We start from the raw sequence: 27,922 nt of genomic DNA, 5'->3' as shown, positions 1-27,922 counted from the left end.
GGAATCAAAAAGCTCCTGCTGCAGAGACAGTGAAGATGTTTGCCAGTGATGGGGGATGGCACGGGATTTGGGAAGCAGATGTGCTGGTTGGAGCCCAGTCGCAGGTTAGTAAAGTCAAGGGAGGAGACAGCCAGCAAATAGCTTATTAGCTTCTCATTAGTGAATGACGAGCATCTCTTTCACAGCTAGATTGCTCTTTATCCAACCAAGACCCTCATGTCTCAGTAAGGGTAGTTGCATGCTGTGTGTGCTTTGCTTGTATGACTTTGTGAAATTGAGCTGTGTGAGACAGAAACAGTGAGGGCTCACAGCCAAAATACCCCCGAAGGTTCAAATGGAAATGCCAGAGAAATTAAAAATGACAGAGCAAGATAATGAAGAGAGGCTCGTTTTGCATTTTATCCTGTTCACGATTTGAATTGCGAAACATTCTTGTGTGGATGTGATGATAGTATCCCTGGTGCGCTGCATAATTCAATTTGTAAGAATCGTCCCACAGCATTAAAAAAAGAGACTGCTTTTGATCAGTAAACAGCCCAGCATGCAGCCTAAAGGGATAGTAAAAGCTGCCACCATGCACAACACAAACCACTGCAGCAACACAAAACAGACCAGCTAATGTCATAAAACACTCAGGAATCAAGTGGAAAACAGATTGGTTGGGAAAATGGCACTGTGCTCTTTCCAGCAGTGGCAAAGTAGAGTGTGACATCTGCTATTCAATGACATAAATAAAACCTGAACAAATTGAGTGTTTATTTAACAGCATGCTATGCCAAAGTATTACATCACTGCCAATAAAATCTACCCTGAAAAGGAGAAAAATCCCCTGAAGCATTACATCACATTCAAAAATAAAGCAAGTGTTTCACCTCCAAAATGCATGCTTGTGCTGTGAATGTATGTGACTGTGTGTGTGTGAGTGAGATAGAGAGAGAGAGAGAGAGAGAGAGAGAGAGAGAGAGAGAGAGAGAGAGAGAGAGAGAGAGAGAGAGAGAGAGAGAGAGAGAGAGAGAGAGAGAGAGAGAGAGAGAGAGAGAGAGAGAGAGACAGAGAGAGAGAGCTGAATGTATTAAGTGTCTAATTGGAGAGTGTGAATGATGCCAGACTGTGAGCCTGTGAGTCTGTACCTCCTTGACTCGCTGGATCATCGGCTGAAGCCAATCGGTGTTAACCTCGCAGTGGCTGTCCAAGAAGGTCAAGATGGAGGCAGAGGCCGTGTTAGCTCCTCGCACTCGAGATCGGATCAGACCTGAAAGGAAGCACAAGGGAGAAATGATATCTCACTCTGAAACTAGCTCACAATTTGATACCTTATGTTGAAAAGGAAATGCTGACATGAAACTAAAGCATACTATTGGTCACTATAAAGAGACACTTTACTGTTGGGAACGTATCATACATTTTTAGGTCTATATTTTTATTTTGGGATTCTGCTGGAATATATTTTCATATTTTACAGATCAAAAAACTCCTTATGTATCTTGTACTGGCCCTTTATGCAGCCCCTCAGTTCAGCCTCTGTCTGAAACAGGCCATTTTAGCTCTAGTCTCATAAAGCCTCCCCCGCCCATTGTCAGATTTCACTTCTTAATTCAATCCACAATATGTGATAGCAATGAAGGCAACATAGGCTGTGGAACAGACAACAGCTGGAACATTTTTACATATGTTAACCTCAAGTTTTGCACCTCTGACCCTGTTTAACATAGACATTGAACATCACAAGCAAGATCCTAAAAATACACATTCAACTTTTTCTTAAAAATATCAGTAGGGGTTGCTTGTCTGATGATGGGAGTTTGTTTAGTGCATGATAACAGAAAAGCTGTTTTTTGGTACATTTGAGCAAGCCAGTTTGGAACATACTCAGATAAGCAATTAGAGAGGTATGAAGGTACTAAACCATTCAGGTCTTATAAACAACTAAAAGGATTTTAAAATCAATCATACAGGCAGCCAGAACTGGTGCAATATGTGCACATTTCCTGTTTTTTGTTCAAATCTGGCTGCTGCATTTTGTAGAAGTTGCAACCTCTCAATGTTTTTTTTTTTTTATGTAATCAATCAATATTTATATAGCGCCAATCACAACAAAAGTTATCTCAAGGCATTTTTCACATTCAGCAGGTCTAGACTGTACTCTTTAATTTAATTTAAAGAGACCCAATATTCCCCCATGAGCAAGCACTTGGCAACAGCAGCACGGAAAAACTCCCCTTTTAACGGGAAGAAACCTCTAAACAGAATCGTGGGCGGCCTTCTGCCTTGATTGGTCGGGGTTGGGAGTAATCTAGTAAAGAGTGCATTATATACAAAGGCATTAGTCAACTTTTAGGCATCTTCCAATGGGAGGTAGAATCTAACACTAGCAATATTTCCTAAATGAAAAAATCATTGTAACTTTGTTGATATGTGATATAAAATCCAGTACAAAGTCAAAAATAACACCCAGGGGTTTTTTTAACATCAGGTTTGTTCTTTAGAGCCAGACTTGTAAATTTGCTTAATATCTTTTCTTTATGTGCATTTTTACCAGTTTGAGGAAATTATTACTCATTCACTGCACAATGCTAGAGAAGCAATTTATCAAGGGATTCAGGGGATCAGTATCATCTGATGCTATAGATAAATATAACAGAGTATCATCAGCATAACAGTGAAAATTTACTTCATGATCACAAATTATTTCTCAGAGTGGGAGCATATAGAGACAAAAAAGTAAATGACTAAGACTAGAACACTGTGGAATACCAAAAATAATGTCATGATTGTCAGAAACATGGTCACTGAGTCTAATAATTTATTTTCTGTCAGTGAGGTAAGTATAAGAGCCGTACCTGAGACACCAATCCAATTTTAAAGTTGGTGTAGAAGTATCTCGTGATCAACAGTATCAAATACAGCAGCATCAAGAAGTACAAGAATGGAAACATTTTTATTATCTGCACTCACTCTAAGATCATTGATTACTTTTACAAGTGCTGTTTCAGTACTACGTCCACTTAAAAAAACTGGACTGAAATTTTACATGAATCTTGTTGTCATGTAAGAACAGCCAGGTGTGTAAACATCGCCTTTTCCAATATCTTAGAGACTGTTTGGAAATGGGTCTAAAATTGCTCAAAACAGAAGAGTCACGATAATGCTTTTTGAGTAAAGGCTTGACTAGAGCTGTTTTGACTGCATCTGGAAAGTTCCCTGTCTCTAGAGAGCAATTTATATCATCTTGGACATGACAAATCAAGCTATCCAAAACCTCCTTAAAGAAAATAGTGGGAATTGCATCCAAGGAGTAAAAGAAAGACTTCAACTGAAGAATGATTTTGTGGAGTTCCCCTTCATTAAGTTCACAAAAAGAATTTAAATTTCCCAGAGAGGCACAAACAGTCAGACTTTTTTATCAACATTATTTGCAATACTAGCTCAGATATTCATCTTATTTTCAAAAAAATGATACAAACTCCTTACATTTTGACTGTGAGATATGGCATATTTGTTCACTAAACTGGGTAAGATAAAAGGTGATCAGCACTGAACCTGTATGTGGTTGATAAATAGTAATTAACAGCACTGAAGTTTGACTTTCCAAAATAACAGCCTGGTATTCAAAAGAAGAAAAGCTGCCCAAGTTAAATCACTTGCATTTAAAACTCTTTTTAAAATTTGAAGGCAGTCCTCCTCCTCTCTTTCCCTGACAAATAAAGCGTATACAACTGTAATTTGGATTAATTAGGTTATCCTATAACCACAAAAAGGCATGATATGTCCCCTTCAACATGCCAAAGTCCATTTACTTGTCTGGTGGTCATGAGAAGTCAAATACTAAGCATGGGTTGTGGTTTTAATGGCTTTGTAAATGTTTTAAGAATATTACTCAAATAACTCCCAATAATCCCAATCCCATATCGGTGTGATCTGACGATCCCATCTGGGGCCCATTATTCTTCCCATTTTTTACCCACATGGGCCCCACATAAAAATGTTGGCTGGGTATGAATGTATATAAAGTCTGCATTACAAACAAACTAGCTGTGAGAGGTTGAAATTATTACTTGCACATTTGTACATTGCATATACTATTTATACTGTATTTATACCATTTGCACTATGAATGTTTGCACATTCTAGGTCAATATTTGTATTTTCTCTTCTTTTTATACTTTAATTATGAATAATATTATTTAAGTTATTATTACTTGAACCGTACTTGTATTCTTGTACATTTTGGTTGTCATGCACCACAAACACCAAGAAAAACTCCCTGTATGTTTAAAGCTACCTAACACTAAACCTGATTCTTATTTAGACACTGAAAGACATCAGGCAGAGAGGGTCTAAAGGAAGATGCTGTCCAATTACATTATTATGTATGTATTATCTACCCGCGCTGCACAATTTTGATCCTTCTGTTTATAATCTGTCTCTTGCAAGCCCAGCACACTTTATAGAAGTCTAATATTATATAGCTGGAGTCTGTTTTGAGGGAAAAACAACAAATATTGATTGATACACCCACTCTCTTAGCCTTGCCTTGTCAACTTCTGCTAAATTTGTTGTTATTGCTTCGGTGAGCGAGCAGGTTTGAACTTGCTGCTTTCAAGATTGTATGTATACTGTAGGAGGAGAGAAAGATTGGGGAAAGAGAGGAGAGTTTTTTGAGATGGCTGTGTTGCATTATGCTCTCCTGAGGCAACTCTGTGGTCTCTCTGCCTCTTCTATAACGGATTTCACTTTGTATGGTTTCTAAACATCAAATAGAAAGAAGCTGCTAAAGTTTTATTACGAAGGACTGAACATGTTTACAAGTGATGTTTTAAATGGTGAGAATATGTGTCTATTTTCCTCTCAAGGTCAGAGCAAATTAAAGACCTTTCCTCTTTAAATAATTCATTTTTTATGGAATAATCTGTGTTTTGAGGGTATTTACATTTGACTTTTAGCTGGTGAAGCTTCTGCAGAGCACACAGCCCCTTGAAATGAAACCGTTTAATTGGATTAGTCTGAAGAAGATACCAGAGTGCATCCATGTTTTTTCCCCAGCAACCACTTTAAATGACTTGCTAAAAAAGAAAAAAATGTTAATTAGGATCCGAGGGTAGAATCTATTTTAAAAGAGACCAAGTTAAGAACATTGCTACAAGCAGAGGAATCATGGCAATAAAGGTGTCTTTATTCATCAAAAGTGTGCCGACACTCTTAGTAATTTGCATTTACCACAGAGATCTGCGGAGGAGGTTAATTGTCTTCTGTTTTTTTCTCTGAAGAATCTTCAGTTAATGAAGCAGATGCATCTCATCATCATCTGAAGGGTTTTGTTTTCAAAGTCAAAGATCATTAAAATAACACCAACTTGCAAAAAAAAAGTTGAACAAGCTAATTGTGCTTTTTAAAAGAGTATACAAGCAGCCTTAGAATATAACTTCCAGCTGATTATTTGTATATGTTAGTCATCTATATTTAAAGAGGGGTTTGATGAAGAGGTCATCTTTCATAGAATAATTAAGAGGATGAATTTTGGCGTTTTTTTCTGCCCCACTTGAACAGTTAATAGCATCAGCAAAATGTATTTATTCATGCAAGAAATATTGGGCGGTAGGGAAAGAGAGAGTCTTTTTTAAAACAAATTCCTCAGGGACGTGTTTATAACGAGACAGATGCAGCTCTGCCTTGGAGATCGAAGTTAAACAGAATGAACTCAATTTAACACAAGTTAGTATGAAGAAGCTTAACTCAGCGTTGCTTACTGCAGTCCAGGAGTAAAGCATTGTTCTTCTAAAACACAGAAAGGCTTGATGAATTACCCGTGCTACAGATCAATGCACACCATTCTTGAATTGTTGCATAAACCTCTAAAGGGTTTAGAAAAAGCGTCTTTTTTTAAAACCCTTCGCTTAATCCGAGATATGAAAATCCCACTTGCATGCTTTTTTTGCCCAGCAGTGGCTCAAGTGCCCCTCTGATCACATGGCTGGCTAGAACAGACCTGAAGGCAGAAATGAACCCTAATCCTGAATGTTTTTCTTCACCTTACACACAGTTACTGTGTTTGTAGGTCAATTTTCATACATCAAATTCCTCCCAAGATTCTTTAAATAGAATCACAAAACAATGGAAAGCATTCAGAAACATTTTAAAGCAGTAAAACCTGAAAAGAAGAGATTAAAAGATTTAATAGCCCCGCTAGCAGCTCTGTGAGGCTATACTTGACTGCAGTGATTTTATGCATTAAATGCGTGTGTCAGCATGATTAAGTACTCAGAATGACAATGTTACCATGTTTATGTGTAGCAACATGTTTATCATGTTTATCCTTAGATATTTATGTAATGTTTACCATCTTAGTTCAGCATGTCAGCATGCTAACATTTGCTATTTAGCAGTAAACACAAAGTGCAATTGAGATAATGAGAATGTCTTTAATTTTGCAGTTAAATGGTCATAAACAAAAGTATAGAAACAAAATAAGATTTTAACCAGGTGATGGCACTAGAGGAAAGTTCATCCTTCATGTATGTGTATTCAATTTAACGGCAATTCATCCAATATTTGTTGAGACGTTTCTCTAAAAAACACAGACGTTGATCTCATGGTGGCGCTAGAGGAAAAGTCAAAGGATCATTGACGTCAGAAGGTTTAATCCTCTATAAAGCAATATGATCTGTACTAACATGTTGACATAGTTCACTGATTAAGTGAAAACTATGACCTGCATGGAAATCAAAGAATCATCAAGGATTCATAGTCTGGGTACTATGAACGTCTATACAATGGCAATTCATCCAGTAGTTAAGTATGGGCCACACTGGTGGATTAACTGACTGACATCCCTAAAATCATGCAGCTAACACGGCTAAAAATAAACAAAGACACAAGTTGTGTAAAGGGAGAGAGAGAGTCCTAAAATGCTTCTTGAGGAAATTTACATAAGTCACATGTCAAATCTTTTTTGGCAGGCTATTTCACAGTTCTCTTCCATAACAGCGGAAGCCTGCCTCTCCATGCGTGTGTGTCTTAAATATGGGAACATTTAATTACCCGGTGCTTAATGACCCGAGGCATTAGTTTGACGCATAAAATGAGAGAAAGTCAACAATGCATGAAGGTGTGAAACCATTCAAATCTGTGTAAAGTAAAAATAAAATCTCACAATCAATTGTAAATGTCGCAAAGAGACAATGCAAACATGTTGATGTAAGAGTAATACTGTGTTTTCTCTTTTACAACATTAGTCATTTTTGTACATTTTTACCATACATCATAGTAGATAAAAAAGATGCAGATTAAACTTGTCTCATTCTGTGATGTGGATTTGGCGACAAGCAAACTTGAGCTTCCTCCTGGCTTGTGTACTACGGCTGCCAGTTGGGAACCGCTGGCCTAAATCCAAGATGCTTATGTTTTGTCAGCATGTGTTTCATAAGCCCAAACAAAGTCTTTAGTTTGCAGGGAAGAACAGCAACACAGGCTGCAACATGAGCGAGGGGGATTATTGTTAGACAAAAAAAAAATCAGTAACCTTGGTTCTTTTCTGGCTTTTAGTTTGGCTGAACTTTCTTGTTTTGTAGGGCGTAGATTTAATCTCTGAATCAATTCAGAAACCTGCAGGTGATATCTCATTAAATAAAATAAGAAAAACAAAGAGTAAAATGTCACAGAGAATGCAGAGTTGTTCCTGTGAACCGGAAGTGACAAATCCAGATGTACTTTATGGATGCTATGCTTGTTAGAAATATTACCCATCTGTTTTTTATATTCTATGTATTCTCTTAAAATATGTATACTATCTATTTCTTTGTGTCATTGTTTTTTTGTATTGATTAAAGCTGTAATACATATGCACAATTTGGCTAAGTGATGTTTATATTACCAGAACTGCTGAAATGATTAGTCAGTTAATTGGCTGACAGATTACAAAAATTGCTCTTGATTGATTAAGTCAATTAAAATCATTCATCAAACGAGACTGCCAAACACTCTTTTCTTTGGCTTCTAAAATATGATGATTTGCTGCTTTTCTCTGTTTTACGTCATTGGAATTGACTCTTAGAAATTGACTCTTAGAAATTGAAATGGGTATTTTCTGCTATTTATTTCACATTTCATGGACTTAATAATTAACGGATGAATGGAAAAAGTAATTAATCATGAGACTAATTGTTAGCTGCAGCTTTGGTTACCGCACAGTTTCTTTGGTGCAATTTGGAGCAACTAGCTGCTGCTTTGTAACTGCACTAAAACTCTATTTCTTGTCTGTTTCTTTTGTTTTCTTTGACTTTTCTTTGTCATGTAAAGCAGATTGAATTGTCTGTTGTGCAAATAAATCTGACATGTCTAATTTTGTTTTAATGAAAAAAGGCCGGCGATTCTCTATATTTCTGCTGTCATCAACTAATTTCCTGTGCGATCCAAACCAGCAATGAATTTATTCTACTTAAAAGGATTGTGAGTGTATCCAAGGTCTAATATATCTTATTCCTCTGTGCTGTCCAAAAACGATTAAAAAAACATGTCCATGAGTCCCACCGTTCCACTGGGTGACGTTCCTTCAACTTTAAAAGAGGCTTTTATGATGACAAACAGCGATGAAGTTTTCAGTCCCCGGAGAGTAGTTCTGTGTAAGGCTTCATATCACAACCGCTAGATTGTGTAACAAAGTTCTTTGAGAAATTTAAAGTGTAGTACAAAGTCAAGAGGCTGTGATATGAAGCACAACGAGCTAGTACTTATATGAAACAACCCTCCGGAGACTGAAATAATTGTTTTGTTGGAGCCATTTCTAAACAAACTACAATACTCTTTGTGGTGAAAGAACATATAAGTAAGAGTGGCTCATTCATGTAATTTTAATAGTTTTTAGACAAAACCAGAAGTCTATGGTAGAGAGGAATAAGTTTGTTCAGACTTTGGATATACATACAATACTTATAAATAGGATGAGTTCATTCATTGGTTTGGCTCTGAACATGAGTCCTCAGCCATATCCTTTATTTTTTTTCTTTATTTAAGGTGCCATGTGACACAGCTATGCCCTTACATTTTGGTTAGATGCAGCATCTGTAAGCCTGGTCTCCTTTCCATTAAGCCACTTTGCTTCCTCTGCACCTTCCCCGCAGTCCCCCCCCCACATACACACACACATACTCACCCTCTCTCCTGCCGTTCCTCAGGCAGCGCACTTTGGGGATCTGAGAGAGCAGCTGGCAGTCCTCAGCTGGAGAAGGAGAGCAGAGGAGATTGGATGTTACGGTGGAAGCAGAACACACACTGAGAAAAACATGCCTTTTTCATTGCCTCACCTCACACCCTGTCACTCACACATCACATTGCCACACTTACATGGATGTAGTGCATATACAGTCAGATAAGAACATTACAGATACACACCCTCAGTAAACAAACCATTGTGTGTACTGATAAAGATACATACACTAAAGTATAATATAACCTTTCACATTCAAACACAACATCCATCAGCACTCCATCAAAGTCCTGCGTAAATAATCAGAAACATATAAACACAAGAAAAGCACACAGCTCAGATGGAATGAGTGCTCGAACAAAAGAGATACATTTCACTGGATAATTATGTTCAGAATCCTTTTTCCATAAACAAATCCAGCGAGCAGCCCATTCCCATCATCCACTCCCTTTTTCTAATTGAGCAAAATCTGGCTCAGACCGTCTGTTGATGCGTATGGACGGACATTAGTACAAACAACATGCAAACACAGGTACACAAATACACACACACCCTTCAGAGGATTAGCATTAGAGCAGAGAGTGAGTGGGATCTTGCTGAGGGATTGTGGGTAGGTCAAGCGGACCCCCTGTCAACAGCGACACAGACTTTATACTGACAGAAACAAGCATGACAAGTTGTAATCCTCCTTGATTAAATTTGCCGTGTGTACAAACCTGTTTGCTTAGTTTTAAGCTGTCACATCAGAGGGGACATGTGTGTGAGCGAGCGGCAATGTATTAGTGTTTGAGTGGCACTCATACAGAGGTGACAGCTGGGGTGTGTGTGTGTGTGTGTGTGTGTGTGTGTGTGTGTGTGTGTGTGTGTGTGTGTGTGTGTGTGTGTGTTTGAAGAGGAGGGGGCTTTAACTCAGGAAAGAAGAGCAGAAAGTCATAGATCACACCCACTGAGCAGATGTTGTATACTTTTAGCCAGATTGTGTGTATATGTGTGTGTGTGTGCATAAACATACATTAATGCAGCCACATACTATGCAGTACTTCTATCCATGTTCACTGAGGAAAAAATGACAATATTAACATTTTTTGTCCTATAAAGCAATATGTAAGAGCAACACTCACTAAAAAACTCACTAAAAACAAATATACAATAATAAATACATGCAAAGTATATTTATTTTTGCAATTATTCCAAATTAATTATTAACAGTAGGGATCTAAAATGTGGATTTTATAAATGAATTTCATGACACGATTTCCCGTTAATTCAACAAAGTAAATTGCATTAACTCCTTGTATACAAACAGAAACAGCGCCACAGTGACACATGTATTAACTGGAGTGTATTTTTGTCTATTGGAGTCACAAGCCGTCGTCTGGACTCCCAATAAAGATCACTGTCCTTGATTGACGACAGTGTCCTTATGATTAAGGCAAGCCTTAACAGGATTAGGCTCGAGCTGGATGATCCCTCCCCCCGGCTGCACCACCAGCTCCACCTCCAGCCGTCTGCCTGCCGGCTCACATCAACGCACCAATCAGCTCACACTCTCACTGCCTCAGCTGACTGACTGAACCTTCACCTGCAGTGTGGACAAACTTAACCTTGTGAATAATCTAAACTAAACATTTGTGAATGCTCTGTCTTGTTGTTGTTGTTGTAAGTTACAAACCTTTTTTCTATAATTTGGTTGAACTGACCCTTTTTTCAACTGTAGTACTTTTTAATTATTTTTTTTAGCTTCAACACAGAAGAGGACTTAAGCTGTTAAAAGCTGAAAAAGACATAAGTGTGTCTGTTCTCACAGTCCTGCATCAGGATGCTAAATGATTTAAAAACCAGCCACTCTGAAAAATCGTTTTTAAAGCATATCATTTAGTAACAGCAATATTTGTCCACTTCTGGCAGTGTGGAGGTTCGCGTTCATTTAAACATTAATCTTCTCCAGCATGCCATGCTTTATTACCCAAATTATTCATCAGGGTGGTAACTGAGGTTGTTTCAGGTTTTGTATATGTCTAATTAATGAACTGAACATAATGAGCCCAAAAGACATCACAGTTACCATTCTGATGGGGGCAATGGTAATGCTGTTGGAGGTAAGTTTTGCAATGTGTTTAATTTAGCTGAACTGAAGTACGCAGCACTGTGTGTGTGTGTGTGTGTGTGTGTGTGTGTGTGTGTGTGTGTGTGTGTGTGTGTGTGTGTGTGTGTGTGTGTGTGTGTGTGCTTAACGTCATGTGGCAATATGTGATTTGTGATTAACCTCCTGCCTTCAAACTGCAACTCAACAGCCGTTTTTATTTCCCTTTCTCAGTAGGGCTTGTTGAGACGTTTAATTAAACTCAGCATTAGAAAGAGGCAACACAGGGACACCGCAGAGAAGGGCTGGAGGGAACGAAAGAGTTGGCTAGAGGAGCGTTTATCGCTGCACAGTCAGACTGAGTCAAAACTAAAGGCCGCGAACTGTAACCACATTCTGCAGAGAATTAGAGCGGCAATTAATCTGTGGGATACATGTAGACAAACCGATTAATCGCTTTGTCTGTAATATGTCAAAAAATAGTGAAAATGACTAGTTAAGATTTCTTAAAGCCCATGTTAACATTTTAAGATGTCTTGAATTATCCAATCAACCACCGCAAATTCTGGGATATTCAGTTTATCATCATGTTTGACATAAAAACCTTCAGATCCTTCCAAGTGAGAAGCCGCATCCCACAAATATTTGGCCTTTTTGCTTAAAGATATATGATGGACATTTTTGAGGATACATATTTGTATTTGTGGGCTCTACTTGAATATCTCTGCATGACTTACAGTTCAAAAAGTTCCTTATTTATCTTATACTGGTCTTTTATGCAGCACCTCTGTTCAGCCTCTGTCTGAAACAGGCCGTTTTAGCTCCTGTCTCTTTAAGGCCCATTTCCTGATGAGCCCTCTTTGTTCTGATTGGCCAGTTTCCAGAGGTTTTGAAAGGCCATGTAAACAAACAGTAGAAGTGGGATTTCACATTTGTTTTTTTACTCGAAATGGAAACTTCTCGATTACATCAGTACATGCACGGGTCTGAATCCAATCCAATGAAAGTGTAAAACATTAACAACCTTATCAGCAGAGGCTACAGTGGCTGTTTGTGGTCATGGAGAATAGAGTTAACTTTGCTAATGGAGTGTTCAGAGCAGGCTGAAGCTATAGGTTTTGAATTTTAGGGAGCATTTTTACATGCGCTCACCTCAAGTTTTGAAATTTTGATCATGTTTAACTATCTGACATCAAAACAATATAGAAAATCACGAAAAGTATGTCCCCTTTATCATAATAGTTGCAGATTAAGTAGCCCTATAATGCATGGTTTCACATGATAATTCATATTGGATATTTAATTCCTAAAACGGGGAGGTTAAGCATCTTGCTCAAAGACACCTGAGCAGAGACAGATAATTACGAGACTGTTCTGAAACCCTGTTGGTTCTGCCAGTGCGTGGTGGTTCAGGTAAACTGGCAGCGGCGGTGGAGAATAAACGAAGCTCTGGTGAGCTAATAGGGCTCCTGCTGCTCCTGCACGGAGACACTTCTGTTTAGATGTCTGGCCAGCTCTGACACCTCTGAGTGTGTCTTTGTGTGTATGTGTGAGAGGCTGAGTACACAGTGAATGTAGGTCGCTGTGCTGTTCGCAAGAAGAAGATTCATGTGGTGGTGATTACAGAGAGCGTAAAGCATGAGCTCATGATTCTTCCGCCTAATCCTGACAAAGGGGAGTAATTATAAAATTACAGTCCTGGTCAGTTACATAAAAAATATCCTGCATTATTATATATTTCCAGCCCTTCTAAGTCAGTCCATATGATAATTTCTGTCTTAAGTACATTTGGACGACTATAAGGATATGAGCTCAATATAAGTAAAAGCATATTGTTCACAATGAATATTCTGGCTCATCAACAATCTTTTGAAACTTTGCCTTTTAAAGTTTCAGCCCAGTTTAAATACTTAAGAGTCAATGTCATTAAAACATTTGCAGATCTTTACAAAGAAAACCTTTCAAACTAAGGTTGCCAAATTTTCAGCTTTATTATTGGTCGAGTAATATAAGGATGATGGTCTACAGCCTAAAAAAACAACCTCCATTATGGCTAAACATAGAAAGGGCATGTTGCTCCCACTCTTTCTCTTTCAGCTTTGCTATTCTCAGCTCTGCCCACTGTACGCACTGAATCTTTAGAGAGTCCAGTAGTTTCTCATGTATTCAAGATTTGGTCTGAGGTCTGAAAATGTTTTAGATGGCAGGCTGGTTCTCTCATTGAAAATCATTCTTTTGCACCCTCATTTAACATTAACCTGACACACCAGATGGTTTGTTACACAGAACCATCTGAGCCGTCCAGGGAAACAGTTTGAAAAAGGGCAGCTGCTTAAAAAAATACCTGACAGGTAAATGGATGATGAACCATCTGTCTATCACCGTCTATCACTGAGTTAACTTGCGAGGCAGCTGGATCTGTGATGCTGATTGGTCTGAACCACCGGTAGATAACTTGAAGCGTGACAAGATGAATTCTCGTGTGATCTTGTGACTCCAGCTACCTCAAAAGGTAAGTTTAACAATACAACATCTGATGATTGGTTTGGTAAAGGAATTCATAGCTTATAGATATATATTTATTGATAAGTTATTTCATTTGAGCAGGTACAAAAAAATGCAGCTCCAGGTGCAGAACTTTGTTTAGCATAATATCCATCATATCCTGTTTCTCCAAACCAGTCTTTAATGGACTTTATCCTTTCATGAGATCCTCACAATAAAGACAGTTTATCAAAAATTATACAACTAAATTGATTTTGTCATGTTGTTATTTGACTGTATAATCCTTAACATATGTGTAACATTTTCTACCATTTCCTTATTTTTTATTTATTTACTCACTGATTTTATTTTCTTAATGAATTATATTATCCTTGACACTTATTATAAGAAGAAAATATTGTTCTTCTGACATTCATTCCAATATAGCTCATTGAATTAAAAACAAGCTTATCATCTGTCTCAGTTGACATGTTCAACAACTGTGCAACATTTGACATCAGCCTGGCAAGACGACCTAGATAGAGAGATTGCAGAGGAGCTGTGGCTGGCAGCCCTGGAACAGATTCATAGCTCTCCAGTGTGTGCAAGACACGAGCTGCAGCAATTCAAGATAAAACATCGTTTACACTGGTCTAAACAAAAGCTCAATAAAGATATTTACAGAAATAGATCCTTCGTATGATACCAAATCAAATTATTGGAGCAATACTTTTCAGACCCTATCAAGAATTTTGCATTGACTTATTGATCCCTCGATGGTGGTTGTGGGAATTATAGTGTCTAACATAGAAAAAAAAAAAACAGTGTGGAACATAATAAGTCATCATTTGTCAGCCAACTGGCACAAAGATTGGTCTTACTCAATTTGAAACACAGAACTGCGCCAAGACACTCAAATCTAATGAAGGATGTAATGAAACGCTTGGAACTACAGACAATTGAATTCTCTCTGAAAAAACAAGTAGAGAAATTTTACAAAATTTGGCAACCTTTTATTGACCATTTTAACTGTATCATATTTTCAGACAAGTGATAAGATGGTGCCTTAGACCCAGCAAATTATGAAGCATTTAAGATACTCATTTAAAGGGGAAAGCAGATTTCCAGGTTTATAGTTTTACTCTGGAGCTCTATTGGAATATCTTTGCATGATTTACAGTTAAAAAAACAGTTAATTTATCTTATATTTGCTCTTTATGCAGCCCCTCAGTTCAGCCTCTGTCTAAAACAGGTTGTTTTTGCAACCTTAGCAACAATCCTAGTACATGTAAACTATCTGATGTCATCACGAGGAAGAACAAAAACATTACATTCAGAGCATGGAGCATTTCTACAAAGGTCCACCTCAAGTATTGGAGCTTTGACGATGTTTCATATTGACATCCAACATTATAACAGTAACAGAAAATCACAAAAAGCATGTCATGTTCTGCATTAGCACTGCAATTTGCACCTTTTTAATGGTCTTTTTAAAAGCTTTCTTCACATCACCATGGATACATTAATATCCTTTATTTAATTTTCCGTGATTTAATTCTTCTAACAAAAAAAGTAAATGATCTGAACCAGCCACCACATCTGTAATTTGTGTCTTATTATAGAATATAAAACTCTTGCTCAGGTTGTTAAAACCTTCATTTATTTAAATTGCTCTTAATTACAGAGTACGTGACCGCAATGTCACACATTAAACTCAGTGTCTGGCAACAGTTAAAAAACAGAAACTCACGGTCAGAGCTGAAGTCATCTATGAGGATTAGTTCTTGAATTAGAGCTGGAGGACTCCGCATCAGGACACTGTCAGAGAAGTAGAAAGGATTGAGAGCAAACCACACACAAACTCACACAAAAGAAGAAGTACATGACATTGTTCCTGTCTAATCAGGTAATTTGTGCGTGACCTCATTACCTTTTTATGGTTCGCAGGAGAGTAGAGCGAGCCTCATTGTGGAAAGTGATGATGATACTCGTAGAAGGAAGGTCGGTGTCATAATTCAGCGACGCACACCTGCAGAGGAAGTACATTACAGCGATGAGAGTGAGCAGTTTAACTCATGCATATGTTAAATAACTCCACACGTTCTGACACCTGGTGATAGAAATATCCACAGTCACTGCAGAGTCACACACACACACACACACACACACACACACACACACACACACACACACACACACACACACACACACACACACACACACACACACACACACACACACACACACACACACACACACACACACTGGGCAGCAATTTGGGCAGCTGTCATTAACAGCGGTGCCCTGCGGAGTCACTTCAGCATTGTTGCTGTAGAGACATGGAAATATCCGGTTGCCAGGCAACAGTTGCACAGATTTCTGACCCAATTCGTTTTATGCCTTACCTGTTGCCGGGAGCTTCTAGTCCAGGTCAGAAGACATGAAGATGAGATATCACACACCACTGACTCTATTATTCAAAACCTTTTTACGTTCTTTTAGCACAGAATAATTACACACTATAAACACTGTGTTGAAACAGATTAGGATGTTGACATGACATTATTATTATGTTAAAATTCATGAGACATGCTTTGTCCTTTTCTATTATTTTATGTCAGGTTTATTCCTTTAAATAAAATCATAGCAGCGAATCCTATCAAAAGAAGAGAAACTGGGATTGTGAATGTTACTGACATAACATCTAAAATATAGACAATAAAGACCTTGTCAAAAAGGATATTGTAATTAAAATCACTATGTTTAGATTTATTTGCTTTAGCTTCATTTGTACCTTTGCCTATTAATCTGTTCTGTTTATGAATCCCTTATGTCTGTTCCTGTTGTTTTATTTCCCAGTTCCACTGTTAAACCTTAACAGCATTTACCAGACATAGAAGAGGCATTGCAATCTTTCACATGTGGGTTTTTGAAAGCAAACAAATCGTTTTACAAGTGGGAGAGAGGGACAGTTTAGAAAATCACCAAATACCGAAAAAACTGCATCAACATCGAGAAGAACAAGCTGAAACTATAAACAACGAGGACAAGATGGACATACTGCATTGTACACTGAGTACAAAAGGTTTTCAATAAGGTTTTTGATATAGCTTTGTATACTCTAGATCTTTATCAGGATGGGTATTTTAATTAAAACCTTTTGTAAGGTATTGAGTCATAAAATGTTTGAGTTTGAAGGTTTATTCTTCATGTTTGCAGCTGCAGCTTGACAAAAAAAAAAAAAAAACCTCAACACAAGGCTTCAAGATGTGGTTGAAGGTCTTGGAAACAATGAGATAGTTGGACCTTGTTAAGTTTTTTTTTCTTTTTCAGTCAAAGCTAAAAAAATATATATATATATATTTTTTTTAAAGTAACACATGCAGGAACATCATAAACGTTCAGGTATTGCTGTGGTTTTAAGTCTTTTGAAAAAAATGTCCCAGTGAAGGTGTAATTTCATTAATTTCCTTCATTCAAAGTTTTAAAGCAGTTCTTCCAAATTAGCCACTTAGTGTTTATATCTTGGTCTCAAATAAAGTGTTTATATTATTTTGTCTACCCCGTCTGCCTGAGTGATAAAGTCTGGACTGAACTCAACAGTCAGGATGTTCAGGTCAGGGAAACCACTTCCGATACAATCATCTTAGTTGACCCTCACACTGCCTGTAAGTGTATAAGACGGATTTTTCTTCACAACACTGAATCCATGTGCAGCTTAAGAAAGATTAGTCCTTGATCTTCTTGTGCAGATCAACGCGAACAGACAGCACCTGGGCTGAGATGTGAGCTCTCCTCACCTGTAGTGTCGGGTGTCTCTGATGGCTCTCTCGCTGCCCAGCCGGTCGCTCTCCTGCAGGTTGAAGGCGTGCTCTCTGTACGGGTCGTCGCCCGGCCTCAGCTGCTTCCCTGCCAGGTAGGCCTTCTCATCGAAGCTGCCCAACAGCTGGCCCTGCTGCTCCACCCGTGGGGGTTGGGTCACCTGCAGAGGACACAACAAGGTGTGTTTAAATGATCATATCAGTCAGAAGGGCTGGGATCATTTGGAGGCTTGCCAATGATGATTTTAAAAAAGTCAGTTTAACTATAAAAATGTTGTGGGATTTAAATTACACACAAACACACACATCCTCTCTCTATAAACACACAGAGAGCCAAACACAGCAGCTCGTGTTGTTTTTGGTGTCAATACCATTACTGAGAAACACCTGGACAACACATGTAACATCCTCATAATGGGAAGCTTTGGTAGGTTGTCTTCTTGCTGTCTTAATACAACAGGCAGTAGATCATTTTTTAAACTCCACTGTTGGATTTGAAGGGATTTCATGAGTCTGCAGGTCAGAATACTTTTCTTAAGGTTTAAAACACTAAAACTACTACTTTGGCTGAAAAGGAAAGAGATTTTTTAAATGATAGTCAAAGGTGATGTGCTGTATGTTCGCTGCAACTAAGGTTTATGCTTACATACTTATAATAGAAATCAAAGTTTATTCTTGAACAGTAGCTGAAGAACTACAAGGTCTGTGTTGCTATCCTGGATCTTTCAGTCAAATCTCCATCTTCAGCAAATGCAGTTTGTCTAGGTGTCATGGAAATGCAGATGTTAAAATGTACATATTTCTGAGCAAATTGAGGACTACTCGTCTGGTTAGGGGTCTATGTCACATCTCTCTCTCCCTCTCTCTCTCTCTCTCTCTCTCTCTCTCTCTTGCTCATTTCCTGTAATCTCTCCCACCGTGGGGGATCGAGCTTTCTGCTCTGCTGCACTGCGTTTGTGGAACAGCTTTACTAAAAGTCTGAAGGAAGCAGAGACCTGAGACTCAATTTATAAAAAGGACTTAAAACCTTTCTGCTCATGAGTACTTTGAATGATGGTTTTTGATGGTTTGTCCAAAACCAAACAAAATTCAAGTGAGCAAACTCCATCCTCTGCTGACAAAAGCTAGTAAGTGGACCTTTTATCAAACTCATTTTTAAACATTTATTTTTAGAGCCTTTTTGCCTTTATTTTACAGTGGGTGGCATAGAGTCCAACAGGAAATTAGGAGAGAGAGAGAGAGAGAGAGAGAGGGGGCAATGACCTGCAGCAAAGGTCCCTTGCCTGAATCGAACTAGGGACGCTGACTTTATGTGGCATTAACCTCTCAGCTACCAAGGTGCTCCTCAAACACATTTTCAAAGGTCAAGAATGAATTCAACAAAGATATTCTACGTATAATATAAACCTTAGAAACTATCACATTTGAGAAGCTGGCATAAGCAAGGAGGAACAATTTAAATGGTCAAAAAATGATCATAACTGTCTCTGATTTGATAAAGTTTCTGTTAATCAACCAATCAACTAATTGTTCCACCTCTATATTCAAGGTAAAGTCTGCAATGAAAACTGCAACACTGGTCGTCTAAGATTTAAAGCTTGGTTTTTCTGTTGCACTCAGTTTAAAGTGCAGCGAACTGTCAGCCAACATGATTCAAATGCAAATGCCCTTTTTTTTATTCAGGTCAGTGTGTAGTGCTAATGGGGCAAAATAGGCTGGGCACTCATCAAATCAAAATACACAGTCTATAAATCCTCAGTAATTAATGTATTTTCTCCACAAGGAGCTTTCACACTCACTGGCACCCTGGGAGGGGGGGGTGAGTGGGAGGTTGAAACAGCCGATGAATACATAAAGACAGATGAGAGCAGCCCTCGTCAAAGGGAAGCAACAAGCAGAATGGACAGATGGAAGAATGGAGGGAGAGGAGAGAAAGGACGAGGCTTTATTAAAGGTTGGTGTAGTTACAGGATTTTAGAAAAAGCTCTTCACCGCATCAGGTCCAAGTCCAGGTCAGAGTGACCTCATTTTCAGGCTCTTCCGAGGAGCAGCGTGACCCTGAAAGTTTCAAAGATTGTCTGCAATGCACAACTAACACCGGTATCACTGTGTTACCTTCACAGACCGTGGTTTTTTAATTAATGGCTCATTCACATCTTGTTCAGGTTGTAATTACGAGCAGCCGAGTGGAAATAAAGGTTCCTGTCGGGGAGAAATCTGACAACTATGATCTATCCCATTTGGCAAAGTATCAACAAACAAATAACTACCAAGCCACTATCGCTGGCACTAAAACCTAACATTAACACTAATAGAGTCAATTCAGCTCATTTAAATGGAGATAATCATTGTTTTGTTTGTATTCACTTTCACTTGATGACAAGCCGCCACAAATATGCAACACACTAAGATGCTAGAAATGGGACCATCTTGGAATAATATGAACACTGCAGGACTGTATATAAATATAAACCCCAAAAGGGAAGCCAAAATATTTCAATTGCCCCCCTGGTGTGTGGCTGCAGCACAGTTCATAAACCCTGCAAACCCCTCCATGTTAGCAGATGGGACATGAGCCAAACTAAAACAATCTCTCTCTGTCATTATAGATAATTCTTATCACGCTGATGTTTGTCCAAGGGCCCATTTTTCTGATAAGTTTTATTGTTTTTAATTAGTTATTTGATGATGAACCTCCATCAACTCTACTGCGCAGACTCTGGCTACGAATGACGTCACACAAGAAAGATGGCGGCTCCTGTAAAGTTGATATTTTGGCTTCACTTTTGCATAGCGATATGAGGTAGACACATGTCGTCCATATTTATATATAGTCAGTATATCTGGTACAATAAAAACAACTGTCTATTTCTGTGGTGAGAAGGGTGAGACTCCTTCATCCATGAACAAAATGACATATGTATTCACGTAAACCTGTAGCAAATACTCATAGAAGTGGAGATATATATCCAGGAAACTACTGTTTTTCATACAAGATTCAACAGAAAACACAGCCTTGCACATTTGTTAGTTTCTGCCTTTTCAACCTGAACTCATCAGACACTTTTGTGGCAATTAACACAAATTTACACACTCCGTTTGAGCTTATAAATCCTGCTGTGGCGATGAGAACAGGATGTAGGTTAACAAACAGTAAGCTAAATTGATCATTTGTGAGGATAAACACTTCTAACCTGTCAATCAGAGCTTCATATAGACCTTTATTTACCTACTATATTAATTATACTTGTTTTATCTCTTCTGACAGGAGCAAACAACACTGGCACTTCTATTAACTATAAAACAACAACGTTTAAAACAAGTAGCAAGGAGAGGACATGAAGTGTTTGACATTCAGCTGGGATGTGATACATTCCTCATGTCTTTCAGCTTCATATCATCAACAGTCAACTCAATTAAACGAGTCGTAATGGTTCCACCAAGCCCTAAATTTAATCTGAGCCACACAGACCAGCAAAGCATGACGGTAAAGGGGTTTAATCCTTATTAGTATTTCTGACCTCTTTCCAGAATCCTGTATCTTATAACCCTTGATGATCCATGAGTATCGTCATGACTAATTATTAAAAGCTCCCCAAAAAAATGTTACTCTGAGGATAATAAGACAAAAATAACAGAAGGCTCTTCACTGCTCCGTACACTGAATTAAATATGAAGCTCATCTGGAGGATGAACAACGTCTGCTGGCGCTTTCAAGTCGAGTTAAAAGGCTCAACAAATCACATACAAGTCAAATCTGCCTGATTGGCTGGAGATGAAACACTTTTGCGGCTCTCAGTCTGTAAAGACAGACGATGTCCCATAAAGAACATAAAGAATATTGGATCATGTAGCGTTGACGTGGTTGGTTTGAGTGTTTTTATGACTAGTTTACATGTCAGCCAGGCAAGAACCTACTTTTTTCTTCTTTCGTCATTCCCATTAATTAGTAATTTACCCTAAAAACATATTTTTGCTCATTTGCCTGCAATAGATGTAACATTTTCAGAGCTTATTCTTCTGAAGTATGCAACAGCATGTCATCTCATTAGACATTTGCACCTTCACTGTCTGTGTTAATCTGTTCATATCTGTCTCTAGGATGTCTAGATCTATGATTAATGTCATCAGACTCTACCCAAAGGAGCAAATGTATTTGATTAAATGTCTATAAGCCAATCATAGCATTGCACATCATCTAAAGTGGACTGCAGTAGAGCCTCACCCTAAAGCATGGCCAACAGGGAGGCAAGGAGGAAGCGTATGGCACATTTAAATATATTAATCAAATTGTTAAACTACAAAATTTGTGTTTAAAGTAAACACGAGATGTATTATTTATATATGATGTTTTATTTAAACATGCCAAAATATCATATAGTTTTTACTTTTCTCTTTTTTATATCCCTCCATTTGAATGTTAAAATAATATAAAATATGCTGTTTTGTGTTTTAAAGCATCACTTTATTCTTTGATATGATTTAACCATTCATGAAAAATAAATAAACTCATGTTTCACTTATATTGAAAAGAGAAGTCTTAAATATTTGCTCTGTTTTCTGCCAGCTTGAATTTTACTGTTTCATCCCTCCGTGCAGCACTTTGCATTGATGCTGTACGAGAAGTCGCTCTATAGATAAACTTGTTTGACTTGGCTAATTTGCACATTATCTGCTTTTCATATGTCATGTGACTCGTGTCTTTATAGTGTGACACTTTCATTAGCTGGTTTTTAACTCCTTGTTAGCAAACTAACAGCTAACAAGGATTCCTTTGACATAAATAAGCAATTTAAAACACAAAAATGTATTAAATGTATACTCTCTCTGTCGACTTTCATTCTATTGAACATACAGATATTATATTACACAAAACAAAGAAATACCGAGCCATAAAAGAGGTCAGACCTTACATGATTCTTATCAAAACCTCATTCAACTGTTATTTGTCATCCTGAATATAATCTTTTCTGCATTTTTTCTAGCAGGTGTGTAAATGCAGCTGGAGTCAGACAGAACAAGACCAGCCATCTGTACAAATCCATCCAAGACTGCACCTCATGTATGTTTCCACTCCCACTATACTCTATAATACTGCAGATAAGTCTCTCATTGTGCATTTGTTGTATTATGTTAGAGTTAAATCATACATGAACCAAGAACACTCCTCATATCTCAGATCAACAGTTTAAAACTTAATGTAAGTATTTTTTAGGAATCTCTCTTAAAGCAATCAAAACAAATGGATTCAAACCATTTTTGCTTGTGATCCCTTAAAGTAAGAAAGGCTCTAAACTTGACTCCTCATCACAGGTTGCATATTTATGAGTTTTGAGCAGTTCAGTTGAATATTTTCTTTTGGCATACAGTGCTACAACATCACATTATTTTACAATGAACAGTAAATATTAGAGAGAAATCCAAAGTATTAACCATCATTTATGTAGCAGAATTTGTGTTTGTTTTTTGTCTGAAAATTGTTTCTACGTGTGTTTTTTGGAATTTCAGACAGATTTGTTTTGGATAAAGAGATGAACTGATGACATGTTGTAGTGATCTTGAGATTTCCATGGATAAATTTCATTTTTCACTTTTTCTATTCTGTGATGGAAAGCAGCTAGATTACTCTTATTAGACGTTTGTGAGCTGCATGTATTTCTATTTACTACATTTATCTACTGACAGAGTCACTTTTTAAAATATGTAATGTTATTCAAAGTTGTACAAAAGTAAACATTAAAATTCACATTACAATTAATCCAATAATGTCATACATATAATAATATATCCGCTATAAAGGACAGTGCAGAATAGTGAGTGCTTTTATCTTGATACCGCACTTCGCTAATAAAACCTTAAATGCTTTTTTACTGAATACTTCCTCCATCTCTGCTTCTATTAAACTAATGGACATTAAGCCTGACTGCCAAATAAAAGTTTATGATGTCCAAGGTTAAAAAAAATCTTTAAAAACTGACTTAAATAAATGCCAAAATGATTATGTTTGGGCAAGCCAGAGAGTTGCCAACATGTTCAGAGTTGGTGGAGATTTAATACTCTCAAGATTTGTGTGTATTAATGGAAAATGTTGCAAATCCCGGTTTGAGATTTACAGCACATTTAACCCAGTTCTTTTGCAAAGTGTTTATATTGTCACAAATGAAGAAAAAAATGTTGCTGAGTTAGTCAGAAAAAGTACCTCATGATCTAAAATCCAGGAAAACCAAACTTAGCTCTCACTGCCTGGTCAAAAAGACAACAGAGGACTATAAATAATTTAGAAAGTAGATTAAAAATTGAGGAAAATCGATGTTATATCACCTTTACGGTATGTTACATCTCTCCTGGGTAAAATATAGTGCACATGTTAGCGGTGACATCAAGTGATTGCTGAAGATAAATAGAAACTGACAAACTGATTAGCTGGATGTCCGTCTGTGGTGCTGAGGCCACGACAGCAGCTGTGCAGGTCAGGTTGCTGTTGATTACTGTTAATGCTCAAATCGAATTAGACTGACAACACAGTCGCTCTCACAGCAGAGAGAGAGAGAGAGAGAGAGAGAGAGAGAGAGAGAGAGAGAGAGAGAGAGAGAGAGAGAGAGAGAGAGAGACAGAAAAGTGTAGCTGGGAAATTAGACCATCAACAGAGGAAATGAAGGGGGGAAAAATTGGAGCCAGTGCGAACAGATTTCACAGATGATGTCATTAGTGAATCAAATGCTGCTAATGAAGAGGCTTAGGGGAAAAGAAAAGAGAGAGGGAAAGGAGGGATTTGGGGAAGAACATAAGGGAGGGGAAGAAGGAAAAAATAAAAAAGTAAGAGGGAGTTAAGATCAAAGCAATGATATATATAGAGAGAAAGGAAGCAATGATTGACAGAAGAAAAACAGACAGGAAAACATGAATGAAGAAAAAAAAGAATGAAGGAAAAACTGAGGAATAAATAAATAGAGAAGGACAGAAGGATACAGTGTAGACATGAAGGATGCAGGGAAGGAGGGAAGAAGGAAGATGGGAGTAGAAAAGGAAAGACAAAAGACAGAAATAAAAGAAAGAGGAATAGATACTGTAAAGGAAGGAAGGGACGGAGAAAGACAGGAAGGAAGGAAGGAAGGAAGGAAGGAAGGAAGGAAGGAAGGAAGGAAGGAAGGAAGGAAGGAAGGAAGGAAGGAAGGAAGGAAGGAAGGAAGGAAGGGAAGAAGGGAGGAAAGAATATTGAAGTAAAGAAAGAAAGAAATAAGGGAGGGGGAGAAAGGAAGGAAGGAGGGGACGAATTAATATTGAAGGACAGAGGAAAGAAAGAAAGAAAGAAAGAAAGAGAATAAAGGACAGGCCTGGGAGCAGCGCTGGCAGCTCGGAGCTTCAGGTCAGATTACCAGAACAAACTGAGCAGATCTCAGTTTGGTGACAAAGGTCAACGACCTCGCTGCGCTGATCAAACATCACAGAAGTGGAGCTTTGACTTAGAAACGGATCCGGCTCAAAGAACGATAGAAGAAGGAGAAGAAGAAGTCACGTCTGCATCAGCTGTCCTCCATGAATCTCTCTCTCTCTCTCTTTTCTTTCTCTTTCTTTTTTTTTTTACTACATTCTCTCTCTCTGATTATTCAAACTGCTTCCATATTTCTTTCTTTCTTCCTTTCTTTCTTTCTCTTTCTTCCTTCCGTTCTTTTTTCCTTTCATTCTTTCTTTCTTCCTTCCTTTCTTTCTTTCTTTCTTTCTTTCTTTCTTTATTCTATCCTCCAATATTCCTTCCTTCCTTCCTTTCTTCCTTCCTGTCTTTCTCTCATCCTTATTACTTTCTTTCTTTCTTTTCTTTTTCCTCTGCCTTTTAGTATTACTTACTTCCTTTCTCGCTACCTTCTTTCCTCCCTCCCTCCCTCCCTTCTTTCTTTCTTTTTCTTTCTTTCTTTTGTTTTTTCTTCATTCCTTCGATCTTCCCTTCTTCCTTCCTTCCCGTCTCCCTCCCTGCCTCCTGCCATTCCTTCCTTACTTCCTTTCTTTCTTCCTTCATTTCTCCCTGTCTTCTTTCTTTCTTACTTTCCTACTTGTATACTTTATTTCTTTCTTTCATTTTTTCTTCATTCCTTCGACCTTCCCTCCTTCCTTCCCTCCCCTGTCCCTCCCTGCCTCCTGCCCTTCCTTCCTTCCATCCTCCATCCTCCCTCCCTGCCTCCTCCCTTCCTTCCTCCTTCCTTCCTTCACTCACTCCTTTCACTCCTCCGTGAATGCCACTTGCAGCTCCAACCTTTTGGCATTTGCCCCGTCGAATGATTAAATCCTGTGAACAGCGTTTTAATGATTGTGCTGCCGGAATGAAGTATTCTGACATGTTGGCACACATCCGCAGCCAAAGCTGACACCATTTTATTGGTCTTGTAAATTGTGAAAGAGGCTCCAGTGTGTTGTATTTCCTCAACAGCTCCTATCTCCTGAAAATACTATTAGGTACGCACATTTAATCAGTCAGGGGCTGCACACCAACATCTGATTTGTGTTATTGTCCTAAAATGTCATATGTTTTTATAATTTTTACTAATCTTTGCTTGTCAGAGTCTGTTTGTCTGGCCAAGAAGGTGGATACAACTATTAAAATAATAAAACACGAAGGTGTATTCTTTGGCTGCAACTATCATTTTCATTTTTGTAACATTTGATTAATCATTTGAGCTATAAACATTTTTTTTCAGAAAATAGGGGGAAATTATATGTTACCAGAGCCCAAGGTGAAACCTTTAAAATGTTTGTTTTGCCTCACCAAGAGTCATAAACCCAAATATGTTCAATTTACAGTGATATAAAACATAGAAAAGTGATATATGAGTCCCTCTGCATGCATGGGGCTAAAAGCACACAAGCCACAGGTCATGCATCTTCACACTTCATGCAACAGAAAACCCAGCAGCCAACTAGACCAGCTCTCCTAATCTGAGTTGGCATGGCCCCAGCTTCAATCCCAGCATAAACAGCACTGTTCAGACACTGTTGCAACCTGGAGAGGTTACTGCAAGCCAAGCATGACGACCACCACCACACCTATACACCCACAGAGTATTTACCAGAGGTTATTTTCACTACTCCACCCTGACGCGGGCAACAACAGACAAATACAGACCTGACCTGACTGAAATAGGGCCTTAAATAACAGATTAGAGGAATGATGAGCCTCCTCTTGAGCTGAAAGCGTGTGTTTTCCACCTCACATGTGCAATCCGAGAAAGGTCTCGGCCAGCATAATGTGGTTTACAAGGCGTTTGCGCACGACGCACAGGACTTATGGAAAGCCTCTTACTGGTAACTACTTGAGGTTCTCTCAGGCTCAGAGTGGAAGGCACGGACAGGCAGGAAAACACTGACAAACAGAGCTACAGTATAAGCAGGCTGCAGACTGTGCTGTGCTGTAGAATAATGGTGAGTCTAACGGGGGGGGGGGGGGGTGACAATGGAAGCAATGAAGCCATACGTATCGTCAAAGCAATATATTCCTGCAGTGCTGTGACACTCAGCTGTGCACCACATCTCCATCCTCATCATCCCAGGTTTCTTCCACACACACACACACACACACACATGCACATCAACATGCAGCACACACTCTCCTGCAGCAGCGCCACTCTCCTTTTCCACTCTCTTTATTCCCACACAGCCGTGCACACTCACTATCAGCGGGATGGTTCTGTCGTCCCGGTGGATCTCCAGCCGACCAGGGGGGACCACCTTCGGTCCATGGCTCCTGCTGCGGGTCTGTGACGCCGACGACGAAGGCGACGACTGGGGCTTGTTGTCCTGCCACAGGTAATAAAATGTCCCCAGGATCCACGCAACGGTCAGAATAGCGATGGCGTTGGCCCGTATCCTGCGCATGGTGAGCCCATATGGAGGGCTCCGGAGGTGAGCCCGGCTGGTTCAGGTCCGTCTGCGGGAGGGGGAGATGGACAGCAGAAGGTGCAGCCTCCCCGCAGGTGATGGGTTGAGCCGCAGCGCAGACAGACAAACCGAGAACAGGCTCTTCTGTCGGAGCGCTGCCTCTCTCTCTCTCTGTCTCTCTCTCTCTCTCTCTCTCTCTCTCTCTCTCTCTCTCTCTCTCTCTCTCTCTCTCTCTGCTGGGATTTGCGCACTGACAGAGCCACGGTCCTAGCGCCGAGTCATATCATCCCCCCCCCCCCCTTCTACACACACACACACACACACACACACACACACACACACACACACACACACACACACACACACACACACACACACACACACACACACATCCATCCACTGGCCACAACACGAAGATGTCCAATCTGCATCCAGCAGCAGCTGAGCTCGTAAATTCAGATGCAG

The 27,922-nt window shown here is 38.8% G+C and overlaps 1 protein-coding gene across 1 annotated transcript in view; it reads right to left on the bottom strand.

The window, feature by feature from the left end:
* galnt16 (UDP-N-acetyl-alpha-D-galactosamine:polypeptide N-acetylgalactosaminyltransferase 16) overlaps nt 1–27,654 on the bottom strand; it is a 41,618-nt gene extending 13,964 nt beyond the window's left edge. Inside the window, exons 1-6 of the mRNA XM_062439821.1 lie at nt 27,251–27,654; nt 17,570–17,751; nt 15,700–15,798; nt 15,520–15,587; nt 9,149–9,214; nt 1,131–1,252 (exon numbers count right to left, since the gene is read on the bottom strand). Coding sequence (XP_062295805.1) covers nt 1,131–1,252; nt 9,149–9,214; nt 15,520–15,587; nt 15,700–15,798; nt 17,570–17,751; nt 27,251–27,454 — 741 coding nt within the window. The 5' untranslated portion in view covers nt 27,455–27,654. The remainder of the gene's footprint in view (nt 1–1,130; nt 1,253–9,148; nt 9,215–15,519; nt 15,588–15,699; nt 15,799–17,569; nt 17,752–27,250) is intronic.
* Between the last annotated feature and the right edge of the window lie 268 nt (nt 27,655–27,922).

This window comes from Scomber scombrus, chromosome 19 (genome assembly GCF_963691925.1).
Source record: "Scomber scombrus chromosome 19, fScoSco1.1, whole genome shotgun sequence".
NCBI classification, from domain to species: domain Eukaryota; kingdom Metazoa; phylum Chordata; class Actinopteri; order Scombriformes; family Scombridae; genus Scomber; species Scomber scombrus.
This window is presented reverse-complemented; position numbering and strand designations above follow the sequence as displayed.